This window comes from Scomber japonicus, chromosome 10 (assembly GCF_027409825.1).
Source record: "Scomber japonicus isolate fScoJap1 chromosome 10, fScoJap1.pri, whole genome shotgun sequence".
Classification (NCBI taxonomy): Eukaryota; Metazoa; Chordata; class Actinopteri; order Scombriformes; family Scombridae; genus Scomber; species Scomber japonicus.
This window is the reverse complement of record NC_070587.1, coordinates 12,347,742-12,362,220: the sequence shown is the minus strand read 5'-3', so window position 1 is coordinate 12,362,220 and position 14,479 is coordinate 12,347,742. Positions and strand designations below refer to the sequence as shown.

At 41.7% G+C, this 14,479-nt stretch overlaps 1 protein-coding gene across 1 annotated transcript in view; it reads right to left on the bottom strand.

The window, feature by feature from the left end:
• kif13a (kinesin family member 13A) overlaps nt 1-14,479 on the bottom strand; it is a 37,919-nt gene that overhangs the window by 15,918 nt on the left and 7,522 nt on the right. Inside the window, exons 3-13 of the mRNA XM_053326605.1 lie at nt 9,946-9,958; nt 7,578-7,638; nt 6,643-6,735; nt 5,994-6,174; nt 3,346-3,433; nt 2,689-2,823; nt 2,477-2,589; nt 2,267-2,378; nt 1,831-2,043; nt 1,605-1,715; nt 1,376-1,510 (exon numbers count right to left, since the gene is read on the bottom strand). Of these exons, the coding sequence (XP_053182580.1) occupies nt 1,376-1,510; nt 1,605-1,715; nt 1,831-2,043; nt 2,267-2,378; nt 2,477-2,589; nt 2,689-2,823; nt 3,346-3,433; nt 5,994-6,174; nt 6,643-6,735; nt 7,578-7,638; nt 9,946-9,958 (1,255 nt within the window). The remainder of the gene's footprint in view (nt 1-1,375; nt 1,511-1,604; nt 1,716-1,830; nt 2,044-2,266; nt 2,379-2,476; nt 2,590-2,688; nt 2,824-3,345; nt 3,434-5,993; nt 6,175-6,642; nt 6,736-7,577; nt 7,639-9,945; nt 9,959-14,479) is intronic.

Genomic DNA, 14,479 nt, shown 5'->3' with positions numbered 1-14,479 from the left:
ATATCTAATTGTACCAATGTATGTAGTCTTAATTCAATTTTACAAAACTGCAACTGACAAATTCAAATATTTGGTATAAAAATGAACAATCTTAGTCTGTCTAACACCAGACCCTACCTCAATCTCACGTGAGATTGAGGTAGGGTCTGGCGAGGAGTCGTTCATTTCCTTGTACTTGAGGCGGGATCAACTAATGTCGATCAAATGCTTCTGTATGCTACTGGACAAACTTACAGTCAATCATATCAACGATAGACGATGACGTAGGGGGCAGGGCAAACACATGCTTTTTATGAAGGAAAAATCATGTAGCGCAAGTTTTTGTTCTATTTTCAAAGTGAATTTGCCTTCCCATTTTTTTAGCACACAATCTACTGCTGCTTTGAACGGTTGCTGCACCTCCGTGGCCGCCATGCTGGATGTAAACAGAGTCGCTCTACGGTCGTCATTGCCTTGAGCCCGCCTCCCCGTTCTGTGATTGGTTCCCTATCTCAGGCAAAAATGTTGTCTTGGTGGCCATGCTAACTTTCTGAGCGAAGTAGAATTTCGTTGGAATGAGAGCATGGGTATACCCAGGCTAGAACAATCTGAGGACACAGCTCAACTGAAGCAACACCACAGGAGACAATTACAGTACACCAGTGGTGGAAAGTAACTATGTACATTTACTGCACTTAAACACTACTACTACTTTTACTGCAATACTTTAACTACATCAAGCTGCTAATACTGCTGTACTTTTTACTCAAGGATCTGAACACGTCTTCTACCACTGCAGTATGCCACTCAGTTGTAGCATGTTAGTAGCTGGTTTATCTGCAGAGCAATTCATTCCGCTACATGAAACAGAAAATGATTCCTCCAGTACCCGCTGAGCCGTGATAATACTGAGTGATTAAGTACTGTTTGGACCAACAGACATTTATCTTAATTCTTGTTCAGATCATGAATTTTATACTAAGGTATATTTCTGACATCATAAAAATTACCATTTTAGGATCGAATATTTAACGCAATACAGGCATAATAATGATTTTAAAGAATCCATGGAAACAAGATTATATGTGTGACATTGCCTTGCAGTGGGGATAATATATTTATCTTCTTTTAGAGTTACCTCTCAGTCATCCAGCTCATGTCAACTGGACTTCAAGTTTTTCAACTTTTAGATTAAGATTACATACAAATTAGTCTTGATAGTTATGTGCAAATTGCAGCCAGCAGGGTAACGTAATAGCATGAATGATTCACATCTGAGTATCTGCAACCAGTTTTCCTGTTTAAGTATCCTTGAGCAATGCAATGAGCCTCTATCAGCACCAGAAATAGTAATATTGAATAGTATTAGATAATATCACATTTATGATCACATTACCTTCAGGTAGTAGACCAGTAGCTCATTTAGGGCAGGATCTGCATTCAGATTGACCAGGAAACACTTATCTTCACCCACTTTAATCCCAGATGTTTCCAGAGAGATGCCCATGCTCTCTAGCTGCCTCTGACGCTCCTGTAAACACAGAGAATAACATTGTAACTGTACACATATTTTTGCTGAGTTAAAATAAAGTTCATGGCATCTTTTTTATGACCAATGTGCGTACAGTGGCAATCTCTTCTGTCTTTCGTAGCTTCTCCTCCCAGGTGACAGTCATCTCCTGAATGAGTTTCTCAGACTCGTGCAGTTTCTCTTTTAGCTCAGGAGCCTTCATGGACTGATGGGAAGAACAGAGAGAGCAAATCAGCAGGAGTGGAAACTAAATCATCATGTCAGTGATAACAAATTGGCCATGAATACATTTGTGAGGTCCACTCAAGGTCTCCTCTCACCTCAGCCTGAGAGAGCTGAACTTTGAGCTTCTCCACCTCTTCCCTGAGCTCTCTGATTATCCGTGCGTTGGGGTCTTCGTTCACCACTGCGTGGTTGACGATTCTCTTGGCCCTATCGGCGTAACGTAGAGTCGACAGAGTCTCCTCGTAGTTATCAGCAGCTGGACTCACTGTGGCGATCATGGCTGTCTTGCTGTTTCCACCAAGGTTATCCTGAAGACAGAAAACATCGTAAGAAGAGTTACACCACATATTTCAACACAGTTTTCTGTTTTCAGTTTTCTTTCTATGTGTATGGTGCAAAGACTGCGGCAGCAAAGGACACATGTAATATTTTTGTCAGCTTTCAGTGGAACCAACATTTCAGGCAACAGCTAGTGCTATGAGTTATTATACATCAAAAGACAGTGATGTATGTACAATATGATGGTCAAACCTTCAGTAGCCAGGTGAGAACTGAGTCTCTGTAAGGCACAAATTTGGCCTTCCCCTTTCCTGCTGACTGGTCAGCCAGGGCAGAAATCACACAGCCTAAGGTGGTAAGAGACCTAAAATCACACAAAAAATGTGAAGATTAACAACTTATCAAATGATTACTTGGGAATTACACATTTCCATGCATTAAAGGATTTTAAGATATACCCACTTGTTGATATTGCTGCCTTCTTTGAGTCTCTCTCCAGCCGCTCCAGTTTTGGACACCCTTTCACTCCCTGCCAGGTCAACCAGACTCAACTTGCTCACCTTCTCCCCTGAATTCTGTTGATTGTGACCATCATGCACAAACAGTCAGAACCACGATAAGACAAATACATTCATAGGATAGGATAAACATGAATGAAGACAAAAAAGACTGACCCCAGACTGTAGATCATACAGTGTTTGTGTGACAATAATACTGAAGACAGCGTGTGATCGACTGCTCTCTTCATTCATGTTGGTGGCTGCGACTGTGCGAGATTTGTTTCCCTCTGACATCAGCACCTCAATGTCCTAAAGAGGCAGAGAGGGGTTTCAAAAGAAATGTAAAATATGCTCTAAAGTTTGACAAAAACATCACTGAAAGGCATAACTTACAAATGGATCATTAAGACAATAATAAGGGCAGGAGGTATTAACATATGGCTGTGTGCCATGTGATCTAGCTGGGTCACAGCAGGCACAGGGCCAAGGCTCCGTGAATTCTGCTGGACTAATCTCAGGCAGACCGGAGCACAGAGGAACAGGGTGGAGATGTTTAAACTTAATTAAGGAAGGCCCTGCCAAGGCTTGGCATATAAACTACACAAAACCCCATGACTACATCCCACATCAGGAATATGTGTCATTGGAGTTTCTGCACTTCGGGAGGATTTTCAACTAAATGGTTATTCCCAATGTAAATCAATAGTTTGACAACAGGGGATATGTTATACATGCATTTCTGCTAGATGTTTTAAATAATATCTATGTGTATGTCAAATATGAGGCTCTGGTCAGTGTTACGGGGTGGATTCAGAAGGGTGAGAGACACACCTCAAAGCTGGTTACAGCCAGCTGAGATAGACCATCCACGTATGGACCCAGGACTTTGTGTTCCCGAACTTTCAGGGACTGTCGGCTCCTTAAAACAAAAAATAGGCAACACATGAGTGAAAGTAAAAGAAGGAGAAAAAAAACAGGAGGAGTTATTCACTATTCCCAATCAGGGACAAATATGAAAAAAAGAACAAAGAAAAAATGGAACGGAAGTGGAAATGGAAGAGCACATTTAATTTCCTCTTTGAGGAGAGAAATGAAATGAAATACACACTTTGAAATTAATTATTTTCATGTAAGACTTAATGGCACTTATGGCAGCTCAACAAATACTCCCTCCCTTCTGACCTTGAGAGGCTGATCAGCATGAAAGAAAACTTAGATTAATGTTGCAACATTTGAGGAGCTTGTTCATTCAAAAATGCTTTCAGTTTTTTCTGAAAAGTAGTATTTGGTAACAATGGTATTTCTTGAAAAGTTAAATAGCGTAAATGTCTGACAATGACCAATGACTAATTTAAAAAAGTTGTCCTAAAAAAAAAAAAGTACATATCCTGTACTACTTTGATGCACCGCTGAATCACTTTAACATGCACTCCAACCACTGTATGTTAACAGGAGTTTGATGCCAAGTTATTACATGAAAAAATATGTGTAAATGTAAAAAGTTACAGATTTTTTTCATGATTTTATATTTTAATTACAATTTAAACACAAGCCATGATTGTACAGTATATGATATTTTTTTAAATATATATATATTTTTAAACATTGCTTAAACAGGACTGGTAGGGGACTCTTTTCAGCTATGAGTATTTCCAGGTAGACAGTGAATGTCAGACTGACTCAAAATAGACTAAAGGGCGTGAGTTCATCATAATAAAGAGACATGTCACCCAGCTCAACAGTGTGGCTCACTACATTTTTGGACAACAACAGAGCTCTATTTCACAGAGCAATAAACTGTAGCATGCCTTGGCTACACAGTCAGTACTGTATATGGTAGTAGGATCAGTTCATGGTTAGTTTTACTTTTTTCATATGATAAGTTGAAAGTTAGAAAAATATACTTTTCTTTTAAGAAAATGCATGATGGTGTTAGAATAAACCTTTCTAAATTCTAACTCCGTAAACTGTTCTCAGCAAGTTACTAAGAGCAATAACATTTTTCCTAAAGGTTAAGTCTGATGATATTCTATAGTTTACTTCATCCCATGAAATAATCCAATAATGAAACCATCCACTGAAAAGACAAAAAACCGACAATGTTTGATGATGATTGATCATACTAACAAGCTGTCTGTAGATTAGCCTCTGTGCCACAGTTTTCACATGAGTCACACCATCAAACTCAGTGACACGCTCCTTCATTACCAGGAACCTGGCTACTGTTGTTTATTTGAATCAAACTCACATAAACAATTCTGCTGCTGTAAATAGACACTAACGCACCAATTCTGGCACTGAAAATAATCCACAAAAATGGCATTATTTATAACTCAACACTACAGTGTGATGCCTTACAGCTTTTTAGTAAGCCATTATAAAAGATTAAATTCTATATTCGTGACCCATTTTTATAGATGTACATCTGCAATGGGAACCAGCTGGCTTGGGGCTGAGTGCAAAAGGCAGGCTCGGGCGGGTCAAAACCTATTGATTTGTGTCTTATAAAAATATAGAATATTTCCAGTCTTATCCTTTAAGAAACTATAACTTAGTGTAGGTAGGTGTTTTACTAGATGACCTGAAGCCCCTCCTCACCTGGCTGCCTGCCAGGTGTTGAGAAGAAATCCTATAGATCAGTGAATGAATCCCTCTCCTTGTGGATACAGAACTACTGAGGTTAGCAGAAACCAGGTTCCCTGCCTCCACTCGAGTAATCTACCACCCCTCTGCAGCCAACAAGAGGATATAACAGTTAGAAAGACAATGGCCAGCTATCAACTCAAAGAGGGACACAGAAACAGAGATCCTATTTACGCTTGACTCTATACCACGTATCTATACCAGAGTCGATGTTTCATCCTACACACCACAGAGACAGACAGATGGGAAGATCAAGTGAGTGTGAGGCTTGTTATATAAGCGAGAGGAAGTTGCCATCGAAATGGGTCTGGCTGCATCTTCAGACATCTGCAGCGCACAGAGCGATCCACTGTAGTCCCTCTGTGGTACTCGGCTCACAGGCTGCTCTGACCGCTCTCCTGTTCCCAGCTTCACTAACAGATGTCCCTGAAACACACTCTTTCACAGCTCGCCCTCCCCTGCAGTCTGTCTGCCAACCCACATCAGACCACTGAGGCAAAGAATGCAGCAGTGTCAGAGGATGATGCTGGCCGCTGTTCTGCAGGAAATGACCGGATTGAGCTTCCTACACGCGTTGCTCTGTCGGCGAATTCAAGCAACTAGACACAACAGAACTATAAACAGAGAGAGATGCAGTAGGAGCTGCCTGAGAGGTCACTGCTCCTGCTGGAGTTGGAGTGAATCAAGGCTATGAGAAAAATTACACCAAGGTTTGTGTAACCAGCTGCGTCTGTCACCCCAGCTCCAAAGCATTACCAAAGTATTAGCTCATTAAATTCGGCAAGCAGATGCAGGTCACGTGTTTGTTTACTTTAAAGGAAAAGTACAAGACTCACCCTTTGGGATCCAGTAGGTCCCGGACCTTCTCGTTGTAGATCTCCATGAAGGACACCTCCACTTTAAAGGAATGGGCCTCATTCCCCTCTCTGCTGACCCTCTCAAACAGCGAGCAGCAGAGTCGAGGGATCAAACCCGGCTGCTCCCCATTTCCCATCATGGAAAAAGACTTGCCTGAACCTGGATGGACATAGCAGAGTATCAACTTTAGAGTTTCTACTTTTGTGTGGCCATCCAAATCACCAATTCACTTCATCTATTTAAAACAAATGTTGACTTATTAAAAAGGTGCCAAAGCATTAAAAAAAGTATTTACTCATACATCAGGGGACTGGCAGGCCACTAAAATATTTGTGCTCTTCTCTTCAAAGTGCTGACTAGGTGTGTCTCTTTACTAAGTGCTACTCTAGAAGCGGAAGTAGGATAAAGGAGCTAATTTGATCCAGGAAGGATATGAGATCAACCGGTGTGATCAGAAATACAAGTCTCTCCGCTCTTAAACTTTCTATCAAGACATCTGCAGATAACTTGGCCTGCAAATATACTTAAACAAAGACTATAACACAGGCAAAATACCTCAGGCTGTATGGTCTAATGGATTTACCAAAAAAATAAGAAAATGAAAATTTCATGTGGATTTTCAATTACCTGTTTGTCCATAGGCAAATATACAGGCGTTATATCCCTGGAATGCATTTTCAAGTATTCCTTCTCCAAGGCACTTGAACACCACCTCTTGGCCTTTTAGACAAAGAATCAGTCACCATGGAGATTATGTTAAACATATAATTCAGTTATAAACACTTTCAGTTGTCTGGTTTGTGGTAAAATTAGTGAAATTAGTGAAATAGATTGACGATGGCTATTCAAACAAGAAACAATGAGGAAGAAGGTTCATGAAGGGCGACAGATTCCTGTCTGGTCGTGTGGAAAATGCTGGGCCGTGTAGAGAAATCTCTTGTGTGGTTCACTGTCATGCTCCTGTTGAATGGGACAGCTGTTTAATGAGCTAAATAAAGCCTTGGCCCAGGCCCTCGAGGCAGCCCTTCAGTGAACAGACTGCCTTGTCGTTTTCAGCAGAGCCGAGATGTAAGCATTTCATTTCCATTTCAAAATGAGGTTGATATGACAAGCAAAATATCTACAATGATTATGGAAATGTAGTGGCAGTAATAATGTCTTTTTTATAGGGATATTAGAAAAACTGTAGATGTAACCTTTTGTGTGCTGCACTCATTAGAGACAATGAATGGTTGCTGAAAAAAAATGAATTAAACATGTGAGTGGGCATATGAGAAGTATAACTCTGGTAAAGGATTACATTAGCATAGTAAGAAATGCTAATTAGAGCAGCCTGCATTATTATTTGTATGTGATACAAATTCAAGTGATATTTTCATGCTCTGTGTGTGTAAACCTGCATGACTTTATACACACACACCATGCTTTGCTTTGCTTTGCTTTGCTGTTCTTTCCATCAAGTAGGGAGTTTCCCTGTGCTATTACTTCTTTACATGGGACATGATTTGAGTTCTTGGGTGATGAGCGAAGGATCAGTTTCAGCATGAACACTTATGACTCACCAGCATATTTGGGAACGTTGGATTCATCCATGGACCAGAAACAGTGGTCAAAGGCGAACACCTGCATGAGGGGGAGACATCACAGGCAGTGTAAACATACACTTTCTACACCTGTCAGAGCACGTACAGTATAATACCACTTGATCCTGCTCTCTAGCGGTCCTGTTTCTTCTTCTTCTTCGTCTGAGGCACAAAATAGGCTTATTGTGCTGTGCAGTAAATCAGCAGGACTGAGCTTGTCTGAGCGAAGGAGATGAAGTCTACCCGGGTATTGTTCGAGGTAATGCTCGTTAAAGGCTGCGCCGTGACTGTCTGCACAAATCCACTGTTAGCTACCCTAGTGTTTTGTGATAGCGGCTGGAGTTAAATGAATTCATAAATCAGGGTCAGCGCTCTCCACAAGAAATTCCAGCACCCAGTGACCCTCGTTTCCAAGGAGACGGCCGTGGCTGTTCCCGGTGGTGCGTGCTGGCGCTCAGCCCTCAGCGCCGGGTTTCACAACACGGACTTCAGCAAGCAGAGACCCTTTCCCCTTGTGCCCCAGAGGCACCTGCATGAGCTCTGGATGGATGACACAGCCTCATTTACACCAAAGATCCCTATTCCTCACAGACAGAACAGCTCCTGTTAGTGTACATGTTGCATGTTCACTCATTCACTCTTGTACACAGCATATCTGCCTTGTCCAAACACTTAATTGGGGATATAATTAAGATTTAAATATTCAAATCCAGGATACCTCTGTGAATCAGGGCTGTGACAAGAACTAATAATTAAGATTATTTAGTTTGGACATAATATGTAATACTTTTTATAGTCAGATATAGGAGATTTATAATGTCCCAGTGTCTGCACTAAACTGGCTTTTGTGTATCTAAATTGATCTAAGTTGAACCAAATAGTCTCTCTTGAATTCATTTAAAACTGTAAAATCATCTTTTTATTCAAAATCTTGCAATCACATTTATATTAATATCTGATTTTGTGGGATATTTATAGATATCTTGAAGTGGTTGTTTTGTGCAACTCATAGGCAGCATTGTCACTGCTGCCTATAATGGCCAGGACTGTCTTGTAAAAGAGATTTTTAGTTTCACTGGGGCTTTCCTGGTTAATTAAAAAATAAATAGATATTCTATCCCAGACTCTAATCACTTTTCTTTTGCAGATTTCCTTCAAGCTGGTGGGAGAATGGCTGCTACACTGTCATCCTGCAGTGCAAGCACAGCACTGATGCACATGTTACTACTCCTGGCTTTCAGTGCACCCTCACTGCCAAATCACTTCCCCCAACACAAATACCCCAAAATAATTGAACTCCTCTCTAATCATAATAAGGGCTATTGGCCAGGGAACCACTGGTTGCACAGTCAGCATGGGAAGCACTGAGATCACTGAATGCTTTGAAAACAAGACCTCCTCTTGTGACTTCAGACAAGTGAGTGGGTGCCATTCAAAGGAACAAAAGTGCCATCATTCTCAATTAGGGCTGGTTTGGTAACTAGGCCTTCAATCTCCCCTGGTCTGTTTCTTTGCAGCCAAAGGGTGTGACTGTGCAACAAATTGTTCTTCATTGGACAATTACTATTAATCAGCAGTACAAATAATGATGAAGCTGAGAAGCACAATGTGATTTTGGCATTTCTGGGATGAAAACTGGTTGAACGTGATTGGACTGCAGCCTCCATTTCTCCCTTTAGAATGCAGGGAGACTAGTGGCACTAAAACTTAGCAGACAGCCACGTGCTTGTCTAGCTGAAGGGTATTACAGGGTACTCAGGTTCACAGGCCCCAGAGACCACGCACGCCCATGGCCCACACTAACGCTCCCTGGTCCCGTCAGTGGCAGAGTACACTGAGCACAAAGGACGTCCCTGGTGTGTGAAACATCTCTGAGCTAGTCACCAGCGTGTTGTCAAGGGGAGAGGTGGGGGTGCACTTCAACAATGCAGCTTTGAATGTGCACACACACTGCCCCAGTGTCCGCGCTCATCCCTCTCTCATTGTAGAGCCTTTGTGGGTGTTCACGAGATCTTACAGCGCTGACACATTCACACGGACATCTATCCGGCTCCTGCTGACCAACCAAACTACTAAAACACTCTCAATCATTTCCCTAGAAACAACTTCACAACATTACACTGATCTGTGCAGGATGCTTCTCAGCCCCTCAGGGGAATTGTGCTGCTGGTGCTCTATCCTGCCACTGGATTATTTTAGTGTGATGCAGTGACAGTCAGCGAGGAGTCACTACAGACAGCTACTTGCAGTGAAAATAACTACTGACTGTTTCTGCTGACACTGCACATCAGCTATGTCGATGCTGGCCATTTTTTTGTAGCAATAAAGACAGATGAAACTTACATACCTTAGGTTGTTTCCTGCTGATTGAGATGGGCAATCCATCATAAACAGAAGAAATCCGTGGGTGACCCCAGAGAAAGAGAGACACAAAGACAAAATAACAGGGTTAGCATTGATACAGTTTAGCAGTCAGAGCATGCAGCTGCACCCCTCACAGTAGGAAACTTAACATTGTCTGTGTTGACACAAACATATTTTTTGAATTGGAGTATGCACATTGAAAACAAACTTCAGACTTTGTTTTAACTCTCTACACATTAAAAGTCCTCTTGTGACTCCCACAAAAATGCATTCATTCATTCATTTCTACACAGAGGCATTTCCTGGTGGTAGGTGCTGCTGTGATTGGGTTCATAATTGGGCCAGTGGAGCGTATGGAAGGGAAGAGATTTAGGATTCAATGTCCCACTGACTCTGTTAAGTAAATAGCTCTTATGCCTGTGGACTTAACAGAGAGGCCAGGTTGGGGAAGCTGCACTCAGCATTACCAGCTGCCGGAACTAAGGACAAAAGGGAAGCACATATAGCCCTAAATTATGTAGGATACTTGTCTAAACTGTAGAGGGAATTCCCCAAAGCAGAAAGCTTAAACATTGATTTTGCAATTCCTCAAAAATCACACAACCACTGAAATATGTGGCTAAGAAATTAGGAGTGATAAATATGCATGTTGCAGTATGATGCAGTGAAACAACACCACCACCCTAGTGCTTCTACATTTTCCACAGTCCTGTCCTTCAACAGTCAGCACACCCCTTCTGCAGGCGTCTGCTGGCACAGTGACAGAGGTGGGCATCACCTTCACACAGTAACTAATACAGGGCAGGGAGTGAGATTGAAGCGATGCACTAGAGTGTCTCACACGAACTGAGCTGAGTCACCAACAACAGCACGCCTACTGTAGAGAGCTGCAATACCCACATAAATACTCCTCTACACTTTTACTTTCATTTCAAATGTGTGCTGCTGTTAAGGTTTTTATGTGATGAAAAAAAGCAATCAAGCAGGAATTATGAAGAGATATTCTTTGAGGACTACATACAGGCTATTAACTGTGCTCAAACTCATTATAACAGAAAGACAGAAAGAGAGTAAAAGGAAAAGGGCCTCGATTGGGTTCATACGGCGCTTTCACACCAACAGCAGTTGGTGCGCATTAAACAGTCCATTCGGACCAAAAGCTCTTAGTTCAGTTCGTTTTTGTTGGTGTGAAAGCATCAATCGCACTTGGGTGCGCACTAAATCAAGTGGACCGAGACCTCCAAAAAGAGGTGGTCTCGGTCCGCTTGACTCAGCACCAAATGCCAACCTACCGGAAGATGAGGGGACGTCAATCGGACCACTCTTGATTCGTTTGCAGGTGTGAACGCGAACCACACCGCAGCCTGTATGCAACATAGTAACAATTTTACTGCCTGGTGTGGACCAAATAATCGAACTAGTGGTGTGAAAGCGCCCTGAATCTGGGCCACTAACAACCACTGAAACTCGGTCTTAATCAGGGCAGACAAAGACTGCAGGGCCGTGTCCTCTGGTCTGTCCCACCATGATGCAGAGCAGAGAGGGGATGTCCATGAGGAGCTTTGAGATTTGGATCAGAAGCAGACAGCAGGGGAAAATAGGTCTGAAAGACTTCCTTGGGGCACAGCAGGATCCTGGATCCTGGACTACTGACCACTTCCCAATGACCACCTCATGAGAGGAGGGGGGGGGGGGGGGGGGGGGGATCAAAATTTTTCAATTGTCAGTATTGCTACACATTGAAGATGAAGGATGCATGTGGGAGAGCTATGATAACATACCAACAGACAACAGCTACAGCCTTGTGAGGGATGGGGAACAAATAAAGACAGAGTACAGATGTTCCCTGTCAAGAACAAAAGGACAGCAGTCAGAAGACCGGAAAGAGAGAGCTAGAGACAAACACACACACACACACACACACACACACACACACACACACCATAATATGGAGACAAAAGACATGCAGTCAGGACACTATAGCAGAGAAACAGTAACAGAGTCACTGCAGTGGTACAGTACACACAACCAAATCTGGTATGCTGGGAATGCAGAAAAGACAATGGAGGAAATTGTATCTAACTGGCTATATTTAGGATTTCATAGCACCAATCTTTTGTCCTGAAAGTCTCATTAGAATTGTACTTGATTCTCAACACCAACTTTATTTCTGACTTGTATTCACTGTTACACGCTCTGTCTTTACCTCCTCCCCTTACCACAGAGAACTAATTAAGAACTAATTCAATAAGTACATTAGGTTTTCTCCCACTCACTTTAATCTCCCAAGAAATCTGTGTCCTTCTTAGCAATTCCATACCTTGGCTTGTAGAAATCATATAAGTAATGTATTTTTTATTTTATTTTACATTATTACTGGTTATTGTAAAACATATCCAATCCATTTTCCAATGTATTGTGGCGAAAAGAAAACCAAGGAATCCTGTACACAGTTCATAATTTGGATTCATTTTAATAACGTTTTGGGAATTAATAGACTTCCGGTCTATGTCTAAAAAAATATGGTCTAGAGAGATACTGAGATAAGTGTAGCACTATTATGTAAAAGAGTTGAAGAGACAGAACCATCTGATGTTATACAGATGTTCATCAAATCATACAACCACCAAGCAGATTATTGGAGACCTGTATCTAAGTATATTATTGATGAAGAACAAATCAACAGACTACATGAAGCAGAAGTGGCAAAGAGACCTGGACACTGAAATCTTTCTAAAGGAATGAACTCTCGTAATCCACACCCAGATGACTACTACAAACACACAGAGTTAAAGAGGCTTCTGCTGGAAGAGCTGTGTAAGGTTTTTTATAACCCCGAAAATCAAAATAAACTGGACTTCAAAGCTGGAGACAATGTGGACACAGATTACACTCACTTCTTTTGGTCTTGTCTCACTTTGCAGCCTTTCTGGGCTAATGTTCAAGCCACCATATTAGGATTTCTACTTAGGAAACATATCTAAGGAACTATCAGAGACAAATATTTACTAAAAACTCTCATGGTAGCAAGCAAGACAATTACAAGATGCTGGCTTCTTAAAGAGCCTCCCACCCTGAACCAATGTATACATACCATAAACAGCAGTATGGAATGTATGACATTCAGTTTGGGTTTACACACAGAAGTCAGAGAAGAGTATTGGTCTGAATGGTATTCATACAGACTAATGAAGAGTCTGACAGCTCAAACTACAGTAAATGCAATTGTGAAAAACTTCTGTGGTTATCATTTAATTTATCTGAGTGACCTCATGTTTAATGTTATCAAAAATATGATGTTTTAGCCCTTCATTAAGCAAAATGCATACAAACAAACAGCAATATCCACGTAATGCATATGAATTAAGGTCAATGGACTCCTCCAATACAATGTATTGTACAATGTACATGTTTGTATGTATTTGAGGTCTGTTACTGAACTGAGTTCTGAAATCTCTGCATCATCTATCAATACCAAGACTTGACACTCACACTTGACACATGAAAATCAAACTGCAGTGGCAATGCTTTTGTTTATGTCATTCCAGTTCAGAAATACTAGCAGTGGCAGTGTGGCAACAAATGTTATACAGTGCAAATGATTCAAGCATGAAGCCCACAGGCCATGTGCTTATTATTCATCATGCCTGTCAGGTCATGGATTGTTATGAATTGCTTATTAAAAGCTATGTTGTGGCTGAAAAAGGTTGTGACACACATGTATGGCACAGATGTGCCAGATAGCATCAGATTCTGCCCCTGCCCCGGCACTGCAGCTCCAAATCCCATTGGGGGTTGCTTCAGCGTGCCTGAATGAGTCATCAAGGGCACACTTGGGCTCCCACGCCTCCAGCTACCTGATGCCAAGGCATCCATGAATGATTTCAACTTGGCTGGGGATGAAAATGGCCTCTCATACTACTATGAGTCTCCCTCTATCCTGTGTATTACTCCTGTGTCATGGCAGACAGCTTAGAGGAGCACATTTTAGTCATATCTGCCAAATCCTTATTTCTTACCGCTTCCAGTAGAAGATACTTCCTCTGCACAAGACTGTGATTATGTTTAAATTTGTTGCACAGGGTCAGATAAAGTCAGCTCACACATGTCTGTTATGAAACATGGCATCTTTCTGTGCCGTCCATCGCAGATGCATGTGAACCGGTGCCCTAAAGGAAGTTACGAAGAGTGGGAGAGCAGCAGTGGAATCCCCCCTGTGGTTATAGAGGAGGATTAAGGCCACTGGGTTATTATGCCACAGAAAACTGCACTCTTATAGCCCAGTAGGCAACACACCAGATTAATCTACTGTATCATCCACCCACTAGAACATCTATCCATCCTTAAAAATATTGCATTGTGTGCTCATGCTCTCAGATGAAGCCAGCATACACATACTAAAACATTTAAGTGTCATTTAACGTAATCTGACACTCCTTCAAATGAGCGAGCTGGTTCAAATTAGCAAACAGAAATAAATCCCAATCTGGAGAGGAACGACTCCACATTCACAATTG